The following is a 19,185-nucleotide window of genomic DNA, read 5'->3' as shown; positions in this document are numbered from 1 at the left end:
AAAAAATGCTAACATCATCTGAGCCTTCAGGGAGTCACGTTTTGCTGGTGTAAGGTCTTGGCTCAGTGTTAACAGCTGCTGACTGATCAAAGCTGTGGTTGCTGAAGGCTGAGGTGGTTGTGGCAATTGCTGAAAATAAGACAACGAAGTTCACCGCATCGACTGACTCTTCCTTTCACCAAAGATTTCTTTGTAGCATGCGATGCTGTTAGATAGTATTTTACCCAAAGTAGAATTTCTTTCAAAGTTGGAGTCAATCCTCTCAAACCTGCTGCTGCTGCTTTATCAACTAAGTTTATGGAATAGTCCAAATCCTTTGATGTCATCAACAATATTCACAGCATCTTTACAAGGAGTAGATCCCATCTCAAGAAACCACTTTCTTTGCTCATCATTCATAAGAAGCAACTCCTCATCTGTTCAAGTTTTATCGTGAGATTGCAGCAATTCAGTCACATCTTCAGGTGCCACTTCTAGTTCTCTTACTGTTTCTACTACATCTGCTGTTACCTCCTACACCGAAGTCCTGAACCCCTTTAAAGTCATCCATGAGGGTTAGAATCACCTTCCTCCAAACTCCTGTTCATGTTGAAATATTGACCTCTTCCAATGAATAACAAATGTTCTTAATGGTACTGAGAATGGAGAATTCTTTCCAGAAGATTTTCAGTTTATTTTGCCAGCTTCACCAGAAAAATTACTATTTATGGCACTCATATAGCCTTATAAAATGTATTTCTTAAATAATAAGACTTGAAAGCCAAAATGACTCCTTGATTCATGGGCCACAGAATGGATGCTAAATTAGCAGGGATGAAAACAACATTCATCTCCTTGTACATCTCCATCGGAGCTCTTGGTGACTAGGTACATGTCAATGAGCAGTAATATTTTCAAAGAAATATTTTTTTCTGAGCAGTAGGTCTCAATAGTGGGCTTAAAATATTCAGTAAACCATGCTGTCAACAGATGTGCTGTCATCCAGGCTTTGTTGTTCCATTTACAGAGCACAGGCAGAGTAGATTTGGCATAATTCTAAAGGACGCTAGGATTTTCAGAATGGTAAACAAGCATTGGTTTCAACTTTAAAGTCACCAGCTGCATTAGCGCCTAATAAGAAGAGTCAGCCTGACCTTTGAAGCCAGGCATTCCGTTCTGTCTAGCTACAAAAGTCCTAGATGGCATCTTCTCCATCAATTATCTTAACTAGATCTTCTGGATAATTTACTACAGCATTTCCATCAGCTCTTGCTGCTTTACCTTGCATTTTTACGTTATAGAGATGGCCTCTTAAACTTCATCAACAAAACTCTGCTAACTTCAAACTTTTCTTCTGCAGCTTCCTCACCTCTTGCAACCTTCACAGAATTGGAGAGATTTGGGGCCTTGATCTGGATTAGCTTTTGTCTTAAGAGAATGTTGTGGCTGGTTTGATCTTCTACCCAAACCATTAAAACTTACTCCATATCAGCAATAAGGCTGTTTCTCTTTCTTATCATTCTTGTGTTTACTGGAGTAGCACTTTTAATTTCCTTCAAGAACTTTACCTTTGCTAGGCACAGGCCTAGCTTTCAGCCTATCTCAGCCTTTAATAGGCCTTCCTCAGTAAGCTTAATCATTTCTGGCTTTTGATTTAAACTGAGAGACATGCAACTCTCCCTTTCTTATGAACACTTAAAAGCCATTGTAGGGTTATTAATTGGTCTGAGTTCAATATTGTTGTGTCTCAGGGAATAGGGAGGCCAGAGGGGAGGGGGGGGAAGAGAGAGAGAGAGAGAGAGAGAGAGAGAGAGAAGGCGGCAGCCGTCACTTAGTGGAGCAGTAAGAATACACACCATATTTATCAACTAAGTTCACTATTTTATATGGGCACATGATGCTCCAAAACAATTACAATAATAACATCAAAGATCACTGATCACAGATCACCATAACAGATATAGTAATAATGAGAATGTTTGAAATACTGTGAGAATTACCAAAATGTGACCCAGAGACACTAAATGAGCACATGCTATTGGAAAACTGGTGCCAGTAGACTTGCTCAATGCAGGGTTGCCAAAAACCTTCAGTTTTGTTTTTTTTTTTTAAATGCAGTATCTACAGAGAGCAATAAAGCAAAGTATGCCTTGTAGGCTGTATTTGCATTTACAGAGAGTTTATGAAATAAAAAATCAAAAAGAACAAGATTAAAGCACAGGAAATGTTCCCATGTTGGATTCAAGTACATTTACACTCCTACATAAAATACCTTCAGAGAACTATTTATTTGGGAAAGGTCTATGTCTTTTTTCCTCCCCAAACCAAGACTCAATGGATAATACCCAGTGTTGCAATGATGTTAAGTGACCTCTGCTGAGATGAATGTTTTTGTTTCGTTTAAAAGTTTGCACTGAAATATGAATAAAAAGATTACTATATCAATTAGAATTAAATTGAAGTATTAAATTAAAATATGAACCATCATTCCAGTTTTATTTAGAGCTGTGATTCTCCTTACATTCATTTATGCCTCCAATATCCTTTATCACTTGAAGTCATGTGTGATCAAAGATCATCCAAGTAGCCGGCACCCCAATGTGTGCTTCACACCCATATCCACCAATACGTAGGCGATGAATGTTTGTTTGTTTGAAGGTTTAAACCACAGAATTAGTATGTCTGGGAACAGCTATTTCAAATCCAGGACCATTTCCTGAAGCCATCACCACTTTTTATAAGAGGCACCGAAGAGACAGGGAGAGCACAAGAGCAGCAGAGCCAGGGCCATCTGAAGAGCACTGAAAGAACGACCAGTCACCAGAGCACTTGGCTTCCACGCTGGGCTCCCTGACGATCAACCCACTGCCGGAGAGGGCAGGCAAGCACAGAAGAGCTGCCAGGAAACTGACCTTACAGGGCACATTTTTCACAAAGATGGAACTAGAAGGACACAGAGAAGCACCAAAGTGCTCCTCTGCGCGTGAGCACCTCACAAGCCCATCTTGAGCCAGCTCCTTGTCCCCAAGAGCTTTCTCACTCCCACAGCTGCAAGGCTCACCCCTGACAGAGCGACTCCAAAGTCTCTCCAGCAACCTTCAATGGCACATTCCCACCAGCCCTGCATGAATGATCCTCACTGTCCCCAAATCCAACCTCTTTAAAACTGACCCCACAGCTGCTCTTCTGCCAACCCTGCTTCTCTCTCCAACTCAGGTGGCTGTTTCCTGTCTCGGTAAGCTATCCCCACTTCAGATCTCACAGTCACTTTGACGTGGCCCCACATGTCCTACAATCAAACATTCCCAAAATCCTTGCATCTTTCTTTTTTTTTTTTTTAACCAGGCTTTTTCTTATCTATTTTCTTAACTATTCCTTAGACGACTGCTCAGACTATTTGCAAAACCCATGATAGCTTAAAAATAAGTATTCACAAACTAGAACTTAGCAAACTCTTACAACAAAGGGGCAAACTGGTTGGTAAGGTTATTTCCATTTTAGCAATGAGGAATGAAGAGAGGTCCACAAATGAAACCACCTGCCTGAGATCAAGCTGCCAGGAAAGAGGATGACTTCACCTGTTGTCTTTCATCTCAAATCTCCATATTAATTCCACCCTACCACGGTGCATTGCACCTTATAAAAAGAAAGTGATGTCTAAGGAAGTCTTGTAATGAGTGTCTCAGGAGGCTTAGGGCTGGAAAGACCGGGTGCTGGCAGCTCAGAGGCTGCTATGGGGCTTCAGCACACGGCCAAGTGGCTTGACAACCTTTCTTCAGGTTACTACTGTTGTCGGTATTGACTTTCATTTCACGATCTCCTGCTATGTACAGACATTGTCAGGACCCTTGATTTTTGTTTCATTTCATTGATCTCATTTGCTCCTCTCCTTCCCTTACAAGATAGGTATTTATTAATTCCATGTTACACTTGGAAAGGTTCCCAGATTTTATGTATTTACTCACGATTACACACCTAGAAGTCAAAACCAGGTATGACTGGCTCTGAAACCAAGCAGAGCCCCACCCCTCATCGCTGAGCAGAAGTTCCTTTGTGGTAGGAAAAAAAAAACCCAATTCACCATCACAACTATTTTAAGGAAGTCAGAAAGAGAAAAAACTGAGAACCTCTTTCTCTATGGGACAGATTTTAAAATGCAAAAGGATTAAAGAGGTCACTAAAGCAACAGCAACCCACTAATGAACCTGAGGCAGCAGGGCTTCCTGCAGCTAATGACAGAAGAAAAGCTGGCGGCTTCATGGGCCTCTAAAGACAATTTCACAAGATCAAAAATATTTTTCTCTGTCCCCATCCATCACATTATTTTAATTTCTTCTGTTAATATTTATACACTATATTAAAATGACTTCAGGTTTAAATTGTGATGTCAGAAAAATTGTTGAAACAGCACTTCAACAAATTTCTGTATTCCTCTTATTTCATGGGACTCCTTCCTAAAGCAGAAAGACACTAAGGAAAGAGAAAAACTGAGGAAGACAGAGGTTAGTCTCAAAACACCAGCGTTCCATTTGAGAAGGGGAGGAACAAAAAAAAAAAAAACAAAACACAAGAGGAAGGCAGACAACCACAAATATCAAATTCAGAGTGGGCTGAAGACAGACTGTAGCACTCTCCTCAGGCACATGAGCTGCACACAGATGGAATCCACCCCTCCTGCCGTACTCCTCAGTATCCCAAGCAACATCTGAAAGAATAACTAGGAAGCGGAGATATAAAATAGATCTATTCCACCAAAAAGCTTATTTTCAAAAGCAGTTTCATATATTTCAGAGAATCAAAAGAGAAGTTCCTGCGACATCCCTGTCTTTGCTCTCTCTCTTCTCCTCCTGTCCAAACCAAGCTCAATGGAAATGGACAATATGCAGCTCTGTTAACGGTCACAGTGACAGCATATTTGCGCCTTAAGAACTTACTGATTGGAGCTGTGGTCATCGGCTGGTAGACCAGCGAGGGAGAAGCACCCAGACACAAAGGAACCCATTGGAACATGTATAACTGTAAGTCTCTAATTATCCTTTCTAATTTTGGAACCATGTGACTGGACTTCACACAGCACCGCTGACCCCCTGTCAGCCCGAGTGCTGTGTAGCTGGACCACATAGGGAGGGGATCCTACTCCTTGCCCCTGCATTAAAATATTGTGTTACGTTTGCAGGCTGAGCTATTTCCTGGCTGACTTGTGGCTCCCTAGTCAGAGCACCTGGGAGAACTTAACTATTCCTGTCTAGAATTATTCCAGGATTTTAAGTGTCTTTTTTACCTTATAAAGAGTGATTTACTTGATATCACAAAGGTATATAATACTTTTAAAGACAAATAGACAAGTACTCAAAAAATGTCTTTCCCAGCCTGATACTAGAATATTACAGATTTGCAAAATTTTCTTCTCTGACTCGAGAGGAGATAGTAACAGGGAAAAACACTGTCCCTCTGGCCACCAAAGCATGGCAAAGTCCAAGACAGGAAGGTGCTCCTGAGAGAGGGACTGAGATTTGCTAGAATGTCACAATAGCCTAATCACCTTTCCTGACCACGTCCACGTTTCTTTAAAGAAGCAATGCAACAGAGACTGTCATCCTGTGTTCAAAAGAAATCACTGTCAAATACCGCCACTGAAATAATCTTTAAGGGCAAAACAAAGATACATAATGAAATAGAATAGGATTTAAAAACATACCTAGGCAATACCAAAACTAATACATTTTTGTTTTGTTTAAGACATTTGGTCCTAGTCTATTGAAATCATTATCACTCATACAGATAATTTCAGGGTCCAACTCAGCATAATTCAGGTGCTGGGTGTGTCACTTACCACCTGTGTGACCTTAAGCAAGTTATTAACCTCTCTGTGCCTCAGTTTCCTTACCTGGAAAATTAGAACATTAATAGTTCCTTTTTTTCTCCTAGCTTATTATGAGAATTAAGTACCATGTGTATACTAAATAAATACAACTAGGAACTACATATGATATAAAATTATGTTTAGAGACTCACTAAAGTGATCTTATAATATTTTCTGCAAGCTGACAACATTTTATACATGAAAATCAATACTTAATTTCCTTGGTTCCTGTCTACTGAATATCAAAGAAGCATTATTAGGGGAGAGCTCACTAGTCCTGACCCCTTTCTCTCATGCCTTCCTCAGAGCTCACTGTATCCAATATGGTGAGACCCCCGGCCCACTACCAAGCAAACAGGAGAGGCCAGTGATCACAGATGGAATGCTAGGAATGTGTGCTTGTTTTGTTTATCATTTTTCTTTTATAAATATCATATTTCTTAATAAAATCGGAGAATTTTTTTTTTTCCTTGAACTCTAACACTTTGGCCCTCGGCGCTTGGCTGAGGGACAGGCTCAATACCTCTGTGTCTGCTTCCTTACCTCTGCAGAGGGATGTTTTAATGCAGAAGAAATTTTAAAAGGCTGCTCATTGATTGCTTTAAAAATTTATGGGAAACATGTTTATTATTGACTTGGCAAATTTTCCCTCAAATTGAACACATATACCACCACCATCAATAACAACGACCAGCTTTACATTTAGAACTTGGTTTCTTGGAAACAAACCAACTCAGACTCCTGGCTCTACAGATACATGGCATAAGAGAAATTAGATCAAAAGAAAGAATAATAGTTTAAGAGGCCAGGCAGCCCAGAATAGTGAATGAATCTGGCCTAGGAGGCAGACAACTTGAATCCTAGTGTCACTAGAAAGTCACGTGGCTTTGGGTGATTCACCCCACCAAACTGGAATACAGATTCTTTATTATAAAATAAAGTTATCTGAGGTCCCCTTCAAGCAGTAAAATGTCATCATTCTCCCACAATACTATTAATAATCCAATGCTGACACAATTCCTCTATGGTTGCAACTTCTCCAAAGCACCAAAGAAGGCAGAAGAAGGTAAAGAAAAACATGAAAGTCTTCCAGTTCCTTTAAAATTTCTTAGGACCATTAAAACTGCCCTATTTTTTAAACCCTGAATAGACAATATTTCACAAAATAAAACTTTCTCCACCTATAACCACTTGTTATCTTATGCCAACTCAAAAAACGCACAATAGGGGGTCCCATCAAACTGGTCTGTCCAAGTCACTGGCAGTGCTCAGGGAAGGGTGGGATGAGCACCAGGCAGGCATCATGCAGGGGGAGCACCAGAGCTGGGGTGGGGCAGCCTGGCTCATCTCCAAGACGCTCTCATTCAGTACCAGAATTTGGTTTTTACCACTAGGCAAGATCTCGTGGTGTGACAATGCAGGTGACACAGGTGAAACCTTATCTCGAGATGGCCTGAAGGATACCACTGTCTAAATCTGAGATGCTAAAATATTACAACCTACTCCAATACTCTCTCTTAACTATTTATCTCTGTCCAGATTCATGACTGACATCCATGCAGGCCCAAATGATGGCTAGTTCCTGTCCTAAGTGCACAAGTAATAAAGCTTTCAGCTGATTCCACCACTGATGTTCTTGTCTTGACATTTACATACCCACCCCGTGGCTTCTGCAGTAAAGCCTCAGGCCAAAACACTCAGCTCCCCAACCTATGTTTGGTCTATAATATAAACAACTTCCACTCACCCCCAGAAAGTTGAGTTGCAATTTCAATGATATTATCTGCCTATCTGTCCTATAGCATTTTACCATGATTTACAGTCTTCAGAGATGGTGAAGCAGGAGGACTGAAGTGGTGCCCTCCACTGAGCTATACCCGCTCCCAGGGACACTCTCCTCTCAGAGACACTCCGATCTCAGAGACACCCTCCCTCTCAGAGATACAGGATGTCTAAATGTGGACTTATCAGCCAACCAATTCAGATTCACACATTTACTCAAGCTCATGCTTTGTACCAGGCACTGTGCTAGGTGTTTTAATCTATAGTAATCCTTTAGATTTCACGGCCACACCACACAGTGGATTACCATTAACCCCATTTCACAAATAAAGCAGGTTTCAGAGGAGAAGAAGTGGCTTGAATAAGTAATTCAGACCAACAGTCTTGTGCTTCTGACACCTTGTTCTTTTCATTATCTCCCTGTGACCCAGTAAGACAACCAATATCCACAATCCATTTCACATGGAAATGCACAGCTACAATGTTACATTGTGCCTGTCTTGAATTTGCTCATCCAATGAGCTATAAACCTATAAACTCATTACACAAAATGCTTAACACAGGGCAGACTGCTCAGAAACAGAGGTTCATTGCAAACCTGTAATACAAATACTGACTTTTAACAAAAGCACTGATGTTATTTCATGACAGCTTTAAAATGGTCTATCACCACGTAACCTTTCCCCCATCCCTACCTCCACATTCACCCAGAAAAATACAGGGTGTCCCAAAAGTTGCCATACATAGGGAAAAATGGGAAATTATAGATAATTGTACCTTTATTTAAAACAAAGTGACTTTTGGGACACCCTATACATCAAAACTAAATCTGCAAAATCATTACAAAGTTTAGCATTCTCTGCCAACCAATGGAGATGCTAAAAGACAGGCAGATGCCCTGAGGATGACAAGAAAGAAGAAATGAAATGCTGGATAATTCATAAATAGACACGAAATCCCCAAATGACAGGTGTGGTGCATGTAACCCACATAATTTGTCATTTGATCTCCTAGACTAAAATCATAACATTGAGAGAGAAAATGAATACTTATGGCCTTGACCAAGGAATCAGCTCTCTCAAGCATCCGTATAACCAGATGCTTCTCCTACCACTTCAAGAACAAGAGGATGGCCAGAGAGAACAGGACCCCTCAGAGCAAAGGGCTGGAAAAGACTTTGCTGACCACCTAATCCAACACCCTTGATTTACAATTAAGTAATCTCTGGGCTAATCAAACAACTTGCTCCAAGTCATCAACCAACATCAGTGCCAGACTAAAGCCACGATCTCTGTGTTCTTTCCAGAGCACCACGTCACTGCCATCAAAGCTGAATCATCAGCGCTAATACCTAACGTTGGCCACAAATATTTTCTCAGTCTGCAATTTACATATGGTAATCCACGAAATCCCACAGAATAAAATGACCACGGCTTGCCAACTGGTAAACGAAGGTGTATCCTGTCTGCCCCTAAAACCCAAATTACTTTTTACTCGCATCATGTGCTATATCTACAGAAACTGGCCAAATGCTTTTAAAATATATTCCATATTCAGATTTCCCAGAGAATGCCACAAAAACTACCACCATGAAAGTAATGACTATGGGACTAGTACCTTCCCCAGAAAGCAATCTCCGGGGTGCCTCTCGTGTAGATGGAGTCGCTGGGATCGTTCAGCCCGTTGGTGGCCCCGCTGGAATATCCCATCACTATTCCGCCATCTGCTGAGACACTCAGGACATCCTGCTGTCCTCCCCCCAATGGCCTCTCCAAGAACTGACCGCCTTCTTTAATGCGCTGCTGAATCATTGGAGTGAGGGGCATTTCGAAGCTAAAGTAGCTATCAGGCTCTGAGTACAATGTCTCCAATGACTCTGCACTGTAGTACAAAGAAGTGTTGTCCAGAATGGTTTCAAACTGGGAGCTGTACACATCAGTGGAGTCCTCCGTGTATCCGGGCCCAAGGGTGTCTTCATCTTCTCCCCTAAGGTGCTCCTCTTGCTCAACGATCCTGGAAAGTAAATAACAGTGCAGAATTTCAATATTAGGTTAATCTATTCCTTTTGTATTTTCTCCTTTAACCATACAAAAAGGACAACATTCTGTAAATCTAACTTTTATATTCACTGAGCTTCTATCTTGACATATTTTGGAAAGAAAATATGAAACATACCTAGGTTGAAAAAATTCTTAGCATACGTGTGGCTACTACACTATAAATAATTTAATAAAGTTTCCAACTAGTTTCCTAGTGTGTGAATACATCTAATCCAATGCATATTTGAATAAAATATTAAATTCTCCTTTTAGTTGACTATATTGTGCAAATTCAGATTACAACAGAAGCAGATAAATATATCGTATAAACTTGATTCAGTAAATTTTGCAGGAAAAATACACTAAACTTTCACCAGTCTATTAATACTTTCTGATTTAAACAAGACCAAATGCCTTCAAGAAGATGACTACATCAGAATCCAAGGGCTGCCCTCTGCTGACAAGCAGGCAGTACTGCAGACAGATTTCAAGTCCAAGATTACACAGCCAATGAATGACCTAAAAAAAGCCAACAGATATGTTTATTGCAAGGCTAACCAACCCCATAAGAAACCAGAAACAACTTATGAGTTAATATATAGAGGTGGAGCATGAATTTTGGCACACAAATATGAAAAATTAATATGCAGCATGTTCTTCAAATATTAAAAATGAACATGAGGGTTGGGAATGGTGGCTCACAACTGTAATCCCAGCATTTTGGGAGGCCAAGGAAGGAGGGTTGCTTGAGCCCAGGGGTTTGAGACCAGCCTGGACAATATAGCAAGACCTCAACTCTACAAAAATTTAAAAAATTAGCTGGGTGTGGTGGTACACGGCTGTAGTCCTAGCTACTCAGCAGGCTGAGGTGGGAGGATTGTTTAAGGCCAGGAGTTCAAGGCTGCAGTGAGCTATGACTGTGCCACTTTTCTCCAGCGTGGGCAACAGAACGAGACTCAGTCTCTAAATTCTCTTAAAAAAAAATTAGGACAATTAAGCAAAATTTAATAATTAGGCGATAGATCAGTGGTAAGACCAAGAAGTCAAGAGTTAGGAAAAACTGGAGGTGAATTTTGCCTGTGCCAATTACTAGCCATGTCACTGGAGGCAACTTAACTTAACTTCTCGGAGCCTCTGATTCTTATAAACACGAATAAAATAGAAATAGGAATTACCTATTAAGTATGTCCTAAGTAACCCATGTTGTTGGGTATTACCAGAATTCACATTCAACAATGCAGCTGTCTTTGTTGTTTTTAAATTATTGAAGGTCCGTCATGTACCAAATACTATGTTGCTAATGGCTTCCCACTGCACTTGGAATAGAAGAGTCGCTCCTAGGATGATGCTACTCCCTGCCTCTCCCACCTCTCCACACTCACTCACCCCACTCTCCCCTGCTCTCTACGCACCAACCACAATGGTGAAGCTTCAACTCTTCAAACCTGATATAAGGTCTTTGCCTCACACAACTCTAGGAAGCTACACTTTAGTCAAGGCACCCAGCAGCCTCCTTTGAACACACTGTTCCCTCTGCCTGGAACATTCCTCCCTCCCATTCTCTGCCTGGCTAACTCCTATTCCTCAAGTCCCAGCTCAATTTCTATTTCCACAGAAAGGCCTTTACCAAACCATCAAACAAATTAAGTAGCCTCTCCCCTCGATTCAATTATTCTTTCTAGTTGCTCTCAGGTTCTTTTCCTTTGCGGAACCCAGCATGGTTTGTGATCCCATACTTACCAATGTGCTTATGTGATTACTGTTTCTCTTCAGCAGTGACTTCCATGAGGACAGTGACACGGACCTTATCTATTTTGAACATCCCTTTATTCCCAACATCTCACAGTGTCAAGGACATAGCAAACAATCAAAAAATACTTGTGGAAAGAAAGGAAGGGAAGAAGGGAAGGAAGGAGGAATGAATTAATAATTTGAACAATAGTAAAAGTGCATATTCCAGGGGAAACATAAATACTGAGACACAGGCCACATACCAAGGCTGCTTTTGAGGGACGTCTGCAGATGCGACGTGTCAGGGCAGGGGAGTGGGGAGCGTCCTGATAGTCTCCCAAAGAGGCAGCACTCTTAGTGGATTTGTTAATTGTAAAGGAAAAGGCATTTCCTTATAGCAAACAAAAACCAAAAAACAAAGCCCTCAGCCTCGACACAGATGGTTTCCCATAAAAACTATAAAATGTGGCATCGTGAGGACTGACAGAAGAAAAGATGGTACGAATTCAAAGCACAGTACACAACAAATGACTCTGCCCAAAGGAGCACTGCGTGGTCAGACTTCGATCACAGGGAATGAAGAAAGATGGGTCATGTCTTTATCCAGGCTCTAAGCTGGTATGAATGTCAGAAATGCAGGGAAAGACCACGAAATACCATGTGATGTCAAGTTTACTTATTAGGGCCATAAATCAAAACATATGTTACTTGTAAGAAGAAGAAATTCCCATGTGAGTACTATGGAAACAACTGAATTATAAAGTCTACTTCTGGCCTCCCGAGATGTCCTTACTAAACATGGAAGACTGAGGGGGCCCGAACCCAGAACCTGTGTTCACACACGTATGGAGGCTGCATTCTAGGCTAGACTGCAGGCATTGGTGTTGCACGCGGAAGATATGCCTCAGTTAGGACGTAATGACCATATAAGGGTATGCCAAAAGGGTCCAACCCTTTTCATATTATTAAAGATAACTGTGGGGTTTTCTGGTTACCATGATGTTGAAAAACTCGAAACCTGTTAAATATAACAGAATGTCACAAATGGATTTGCGTAGTTCAGTAGTCACAGACTCTTCTTCCCTGCTCCATGCCTAATGGACAACTTTATAACAGGATCACTCTAATATCTTAGTAACATAGAAGGAATCTCAGCTTAGAGGGACCTAGATTCCAATAACTTCTCTTCCATTCTACGACAACGAGGACCCAGTGTATTGTGAGTTGAGTTCTCCTATTGAGCACAGGATAATGGTTTTCTATTAAAATATGTACCAGGCATCACAGACAGCAGGGCTATGCTCAGAGCTCACCTTTCCTTGTTTCTCACTGGTTCCAGTTTCTTCTCAAGATGCTGTCTGTTTTCCTTCAGGAAGACCTCATCCTCTCCACTCTCATCAAGGTGCACAGGGGAAAATGTCCCCGAGCTAGTGCCGTGCCTCTCTGAAGGAGCTCTCCAGGTTTCATCCCTAACACTCTCGGTTAAACTAGTTGAATTACACAAACCAGCAGATGAGATGAGATGGCTTGGCACTTTGGGAAACTCTTTGCTTTCAGGACAGGCTGTCCTTTCCACCTGTCCTGTCTCAAACTCTACAGGATGCTGGGTCTTTCTCTTATCTCCTCCTGTCCACAGTATCTCCACCCCTTGAAATTCCACATGTTTGATCCGGCCTGGGCGTCCCAGGGAGCCGCCTCGATCACATCTCTCTGGTTGCACTCTGCCAAGAGCAGATCTCTGCTCCTTCAAGAAACCAACACTGTCCGCAGAGTTGTGGGTCGCTGCTGGGCCCCCCAGCTCCTGCACACAGACAGCCCCTTCTCTCCCATCCTTAGTTATCTGGGAAAGCTCTGCCTGAGTGTCTCCAGTTAACAGTGCAGTCAGATCCTTCTGGATGCTCAAATAGAAATCTTCCTCAGTCGTCACTTCAGCTGAAAGAGGTATATCTGGTGACTTCTCTTGGCCAGCAGGGAGTCGTTTGTTGGCTCTCTGTGTTTTATAACTGGCAGAGTCCAGCTCTTTTCCCACCTGCTGAACTGAAAAGCTAGAAACACCATCTTTGTCCAGTACCTTGGTAGCCTGTAACGTTCCTGAAGCTATTCTGGCCTCTGTGGCTTTCAGAGCTGAAATCAAAGAGTCAATGGGTTGTAAACTTTGTTCCTTGAGGTGACTTTGAGAGGGGGCCTCTCTAACATCTTTTGGTCCTTCAATAACACTGTCGAGCCCAGGGTGACGGCCACCAGGAAGCTGGACCCCGTGCTGCCCTTGGGGGCGGCATGGCAGAGGCTCTGCATCAAACTCCAGAGAAGTTCTTAGGCCTTCTCCGCCTTCCTCCATGGTCCCATATTCTGGAAATTCATTTGTGACATTCGGTGGGAGTAAAGTGCTTCCTCCATGATCACCTATGAATAGAACAGAGTGGACACATGATTTGTATGCAACAATGGGGTCCAGGATATGTTAATAAATATTCACATGTATTAAGCACTCAACAATAATTATTAATTGGATTCTTTCACTATCTCTTCCCTCCTACCACCACATAACTCATACTTCTCATAACTTTGCAGCTCTTTAACCTAAATGAGTATATCACAAAACCACATTAGGTGACAATCTAATAACACACACCATATTTAACCCTACTTCTGATAAAGTCCCACACATAAAGATTAAGTAACTCAGTGCTTCATATGCAAAAAGAGATTTAAATAAGAATATCTTCCAAATACCACCCATAAAACAGCAACTAAAATATTTACATTAGGCATAACACCAAACAGCCTTATGATCTAGCCAACGCTATTTATGCTGTGCAATTTCTGAGACACAGCCTCAGAAAAAAGTCATGATCTATTTAAAGTCAGTAAATATTTTTTTGGCTAGAAGACTCCCCTTCACTGTTGAATTTCTGTGGGGGAAAAAATGCTTTCAAAACATCCCCGAAAAGTGAGAATGAAGTCAAAACGGAATATGAAAATATGTTGAGAAAGATTTACAGGATCCCAACTGTATAAATTTTTTTTCTTATTTCATATATTTTTCAATTGACAAATAAAAGTTTTATATATATATACGTAGTGTACAACATGCTGTTTTAATATATGTATACATTGTAGAATGGCTAAATCAAGCTTATTAATATATCCATCACCTCATATATTTTTTGTGGTGAAAACACTTAAAATCTACTCTTAGCAATTTTTAAGTATACAATTCATTGTTACTAACTATAGTTACCATACGGTACAATAGATCTCCTGAATTTACTTCTCCTAGTTAAAATTTTGTATCCTTTGACCAATATCTCTCCAATCCCCACCCACCTCCCCCGACCCCTGGTAACCCCCATTCTACTCTCTGCTTCTCTGAGTTCAACTTTTTTAGATTTGACATATTGGTGAGATCACCAACTGCATAAAATTCCAGTGGTATCTTATAGAGAACCTCAATATACGAAGCAAAGAAAACAATATTTAGAACATATATATTTACTATAATGAATCAAATTCACAACAGTGAGAACTCAAAATGGGGACATGCTGATAAACGAAAAATTTAAATTGGGGGTTTATGGATAACAGCTACCGTGTTATCAGCCCCCGGATCCGATCTCCTCCTGAACTTGGTTTTGGTTACTTTGTATCAAGAAAACACTCATGTACACTAGAATTTGTTGTACTCCATTTTTACTTATGAAAGAGGACATTTGTTATTAGTATTTATAAATCATCACCAAGCTACAACCTTCCTATTTAGTAAAATATTTGATATATGTCTGAATAGTTATGGTGAAATGGGATGCAAGACTTAATTAATCAAGTCCAATGCACGCTCGAAATGAGGTAACTTGGAAACATCAGTTAATACATGGTATCCCTCAGTGTGTTAAAATGTGATAAACAGTAATGTATCTAAGAGTGTATCTTGTTTCATATTCTATTTTTTAAAATAATTTGAAATTTATTTTTAAAATTAAATTTGAACCAAGTGTTGATGGAATCTAGGAAGCACTATCTGTGACAGCAGCGTTTATAACACCTTCACCAGACAGAACTGAAAGGATGCAGCTTGCTAACACTTGAAGAAAAAGCAACTTTTCAAACCCCGATTTTGAAAAAGACGACAGCAAAACAAACAAACAAACAAACAAAAAAACAAATACCCCTTTACCTAGGGTGGCATATGGACATTTTTATTTTTTCAGTAAAGAATACAGTAGGACTTTTAATCTACCTTTTAAGATTCAATGGCTTTTAGTATATTCACAAAATTATGCAACTATCACAACTATCAATTAATTCCACAACATTTTCATCACCCCCAAAAAGAAACTCTGTATCCATTAACAGCCACTCCTCATTTTTCTTCTGGTAATTACCAATCTACTTTCTGTCTCTATAGAATTGTATATTCTGGATATTTCATACAAATGCATATAATATGTGGCATTAAGGGTTCGATTTCTTTCACTTAGCACAATGTTTTCGGGGCTTATTCATGCTGTAGCATATATCAGAACTGCAGCCCTTTTACTGCCCGACAACATTTCATTGTATGGAGATAACCACATTTTCTTTATTCATTCACCAGTTGATGGGATATTTAGGTTGTTTCCACTTTTTGGCTACTATGAATAATGAATTTGTATGTAAGTTTCAGCATCTACATATATATTCAATTCTCTTGACTACTGGCATTTCTGGGTCATATGGTAAATCTATGTTTAGTGTTTTAAAGAACTACTAAACAGTTTTCCGAAGCAACTGCATGCACCATTTTACATTCCTACCAGCAATGTCTGAGGGTTCTATTATCATTCATGTTTTTTTGTTACAGACATCCTAGAAGTGGTATCTCACCGTGGTTTTGATTTGCATTTCCCTAACGACAAATGATGTTGAGCATCCTGTAGTGTTTATTGGCTATTTGTGTATTTTCTGTAGGGACATGTCTATTCAGATCCTTTGCCCATTACATAACTGGGTTAATTGTCTTTTTTTATTGAGTTATAAGTGACCTTTGTATATTCTGGACAGAAATTCTTTATCAGATATAAACTTGGCAAATATTTCCTCCCATTCCATGGGTTGTCTTTTCACTTAATTGATGTGCCTTTTGAAGTTACAAAACTTTTTAATTTTGATAAAATCCAACTTAATATTTTTTCTTTGGTTTTTGTGCTTTTGGTATCATATGTAACAAATCATTGTCTAAGTCAAGGTCACAAAGATTATGTCTATGCTTTCTTTTAAGAGTTTTACAGTATTAGTTATTACGTTCAGATCTTTGGCCCACTTTGAGTTAATTTTTGTGTATGATGTGAAGTAGAGATCTGATTTTATTCTTTTGCATGTAGATAGCCAGTTGTCCCAGCACTATTTATTGAAAAGACTATTACTTCCCCATTGAAGAGCCCTGATACTCAGGTAGAAAATTAACTGACCCTGTATGTAAAGGTTCATTTCTAGACTCTCGATTCCATTTCATTGAGCTAGATGCCTATCGCCAGTATGCCAGGGTCTTGACTGCAGCTCTGTAGTAAACAAAATCTGAAAGTGTGAGTCCTCCAACTTTGCTCTTCCTTTTCAAGGTTGATCTGGCCACTCTAGGTCCCTTGCATTTCCTATATGAATTTTAGGATCAACTTGTCAGATAGTTGAGATTTTGATAGTGACTGAAATGAACCTACAGAGTACTGTTTTCCTAACAATAGTACTATTACATCTTTTGATCTGTGACCACGGTTTGTCTTTTCATTTATTTAATCTTCTTTAGTTTCTTCTAACAATGTTTTATAGTTTTAAATGTATAAGTTTTGCATCACTTTTGTTAAATTTTTTCCCTAAGTATTCCATTCCTTTTGACGTTGTATTTGTAATTTCATTTTTAGATCATTTGTTCTTAGCAAATGGAAATGCAATTTGTAGTTGTATAGTGATCTTATATCCTACAACCTTGCCGAACTTGGGTTTTAGTTCTAACAGCATTTTTGTAGATCCCTCAGGATTTTCTACATAAAAGATCATGTCATCTGTGAAGAGAGAGAGCTTTACTTATTCCTCTCCAATCCCAATCTATCTTTCCCAATCTACTCTCTCTCAACTCCCCTTTCAAATATATTATACACCATTGCTTCTAAACTGAAGGAGCGTGCAGCAAATGAACACCTTGAAAAGGTTCTTTCTAATTTTAATATATTCTGGAAATAAAGTTAATCCTACATACACTCTGAACTTCATACTCCTTTGCCTTTGCACAACCTCTTTTCTCCATCTGACATACATTTTCTTCCCCTCTCAATATGATCAGATTATTTTCACCTTTCAAGACCTAACTCAAATGCCTTCTCCTTAATTTAGCCTTCCCTTAATCACCAACCCTTGAAAAAAGTCATCTCTCCTCCTTATAAATAAATGTCAAAAGAACTTTAGCTGTATGTTACATACAGTGCAAATGCATGAACATAATATTAGCTCACATATTAAAGCTTTTTCCAAAGACTACAGTTTTTAACCCATCATGAAGTGGTTTAAGAAAATTGACCAAAGTGACCGTTGAAGCCATATTTATATATAACACCTTTTGTTGGACGGATTGCACTATCCAACAAAGGTTAGTAAAGTTAAACTTTACCATTTGGAAGACCGTTTTGTTCTAACAATTTAACTCATCATCTGTAAAACAACCACAAAAACAAACACTGCCCCAAAGTGGGCACAAAGAAATCAAGAAAAGGGGCCTCAAAGAAGTTCAGTAATTCCTTGGCCCCATTTTTAATATTGTTCATTGAAATGTCCCTCAGAAAAGGACAGCAAATGCAACAATTGTGGGCAAAGGCTTGTGATGTTTGATGTAACAGCTTGGCAAATCATCAAAGAAAGTGAGATCAGATAAAAGGGAGAAGGGCAAAAGCAAAGCCCTGCATGACAAAAGCTTGCTTTACTATTGGAATAAATTCTCCAGGTCTAACATTACTGTTCTCAGTAAGGACTGGTGTAGATCAGGGGAAACGAATGTTCTGAGAAGCTATATGACCTGACCAAGGTCAATAAAATGATGTTCAATAAAATATTATACCATAATTAAAAGTCAGGACTAGATTTCCTGGTCTTCTGTCTCTCGGGAGTAAATGCCTGGGAAAAACTCAGAGACCACTGAGTGGTCAGACCATCATTTTTAATAGCAGTGATATTAACAAATATATTGAAGAATGAAGAAACTCTTGTCACAACTTGAACTGTCTTTAACAATAAACAAAAGTTTGCAAAGTATTCATCCTGACCTTTTACTTAAAATTTCTGATTTATTCCTTATGTTTAAAAATTGGGACTAGATGGTAAGATGAATATATAAAAAAAGACCCAATTCTTCTTTAAGCTGTTTTGTCTCTGCTCCCCTGAAAAATAGGGCCATAGATAGTTCCTATTAAATGCCCATTGTTTCCAAAATTCGTTCACTCACTCAGCAGATATTTATTGATTACCTGCTATGTACTGAACACAGGGAATTCAAAACTCAGTACTGCATGAGAAGTCTGTTTGGCATATTAGAAAGGTCACCTTGGTAGCATGTGAAGAATGGATAGGGGAGAGCCTACGAGCATAGACTCAGGAATAACAACACAGGCTCTGGCAACAGCATAGGTGTGAGATGGTAAGTGCTCCAGCCAGAACAAAGGCAGAGTGGAGTGGAACAAAGATGCAAGGGTTGCTGCATCTCCCAGGACACTCCACTTCGGCCAGAGTCCATGGCCATCGTCACCTCACCCACTCTGTCCCAGGCCCTCT

General features: G+C 39.8%; 1 protein-coding gene across 3 annotated transcripts in view; it reads right to left on the bottom strand.

Annotated features, from left to right (window-relative positions):
- Nucleotides 1-19,185, bottom strand: part of PSD3 (pleckstrin and Sec7 domain containing 3) — a 435,489-nt gene that overhangs the window by 254,051 nt on the left and 162,253 nt on the right. For all 3 annotated transcript variants that reach the window (XM_069484900.1, XM_069484898.1, XM_069484899.1), the window contains exons 3-4: nucleotides 12,708-13,797; nucleotides 9,242-9,637 (exon numbers count right to left, since the gene is read on the bottom strand). In XM_069484900.1, the coding sequence (XP_069341001.1) occupies nucleotides 9,242-9,637; nucleotides 12,708-13,797 (1,486 nt within the window). The remainder of the gene's footprint in view (nucleotides 1-9,241; nucleotides 9,638-12,707; nucleotides 13,798-19,185) is intronic.

Source organism: Eulemur rufifrons, chromosome 12 (genome assembly GCF_041146395.1).
Source record: "Eulemur rufifrons isolate Redbay chromosome 12, OSU_ERuf_1, whole genome shotgun sequence".
Lineage (NCBI taxonomy): Eukaryota > Metazoa > Chordata > Mammalia > Primates > Lemuridae > Eulemur > Eulemur rufifrons.
The sequence above is the reverse complement of the archived record's forward strand: the minus strand, read 5'-3'. Positions and strand labels throughout refer to the sequence as shown.